At 47.8% G+C, this 1,379-nt stretch overlaps 1 protein-coding gene across 1 annotated transcript; it reads left to right on the forward strand.

The window, feature by feature from the left end:
- Positions 1–143: 143 nt before the first annotated feature.
- On the forward strand, positions 144–1,238 carry LOC131886627 (ras-like GTP-binding protein Rho1; the record flags this gene model as incomplete). The annotated part of the gene is given in 3 exon segments (XM_059235016.1): positions 144–655; positions 768–950; positions 1,028–1,238. Coding segments are annotated over 3 exon segments (579 nt in total). The 3' UTR covers positions 1,067–1,238.
- Positions 1,239–1,379: the final 141 nt, after the last annotated feature.

Below are 1,379 nucleotides of genomic sequence, written 5' to 3' on the forward strand. Positions count from 1 at the left end.
GTCGTCGTCCTCCTCCTCCTCCTCCTCCTCCTCCGCCTGGTGGGGGCCAGTTAGGACCAAAGATAAGGATGACTCATCTGGAAAATATCCGGCAATCCTTTCGATTTGAACCAAGTTGAGATAGGAGGAGGAGGAGGTCAAGCGACGTGACTGACTGCCAAGCTCATCTAACCCGATTCTGTCCTTCAGGTAGGGGCAGCCCGTGCGTGTGCGTTGGTGGACCGTGGTTGACCGTGGTTAACCGTGAGGTGGTGATTTCAGTGGTTCGAACCCGTCTGGCCTGAAAATTGTCGTCCCGATGGCGGCCATTCGCAAGAAATTAGTGATTGTAGGCGATGGCGCCTGCGGCAAGACCTGCCTCTTGATCGTGTTCTCCAAGGATCAATTCCCGGAGGTGTACGTGCCCACAGTGTTTGAGAACTACGTGGCTGACATCGAAGTGGATGGGAAACAAGTCGAACTGGCCTTGTGGGATACGGCCGGTCAGGAGGACTACGACCGACTCCGACCTCTCTCCTACCCGGACACGGATGTGATCCTGATGTGTTTCTCGATCGACTCGCCCGACTCACTCGAGAACATCCCTGAGAAGTGGACGCCTGAAGTCAAACACTTCTGCCCTAATGTGCCCATCATCCTCGTGGGAAACAAAAAAGTATGTCCATATGTTCAATTTCAGTGAGAGCTATGTCTTCATGAACCCGTGGGTTGGCCATCTATACCAAGTGATTACTTGGCCATCATCTTTCGGTTTTTTTCACTTCTAGGACTTGCGCAATGACCCCAATACCATCAAGGAACTAGGCAAGATGAAACAAGAGCCGGTCAAGCCGGAAGAGGGTCGCACAATGGCCGAAAAGATCAACGCCTTCGCCTACCTCGAGTGTTCGGCCAAGAGTAAGGAGGGCGTCAGAGAAGTCTTTGAGACAGCCACCCGAGCGGCATTACAGGTCAGTTTCGCACATCATATCCCTTATCATCATGGCAGTCAATAATATCATGTGATTTTTCCTCCGTCTTAATTTAGGTCAAGAAGAAAAAGAAGAAGCCTTGCATTCTCTTCTAATGTCGGAAACCAAACCCTTTTTCCTATTCTTATTACCTATCTTCATCAACATCAACATCCTTCAACCACAAATACAACTACTATACTTCTACTACTATGGACGCGATCTTAATTTAGTCGCCATTATCAATTGGGGAACTTTAAGGAATAAAACAGACCCTGAGAACAACAACGCGCGTCATTTGTTTAAAGTAGCCAGCAACTCGTTAAAAACAGGGATTTAAACTATACCGAGAAACTTTGCCCTCATAGACATTTTCATGTCTACCTCTATGAAGAACATATATAATTTAGAATTTGGCTAAACCCAAAT

Source organism: Tigriopus californicus, chromosome 9 (assembly GCF_007210705.1).
Source record: "Tigriopus californicus strain San Diego chromosome 9, Tcal_SD_v2.1, whole genome shotgun sequence".
NCBI lineage: Eukaryota > Metazoa > Arthropoda > Copepoda > Harpacticoida > Harpacticidae > Tigriopus > Tigriopus californicus.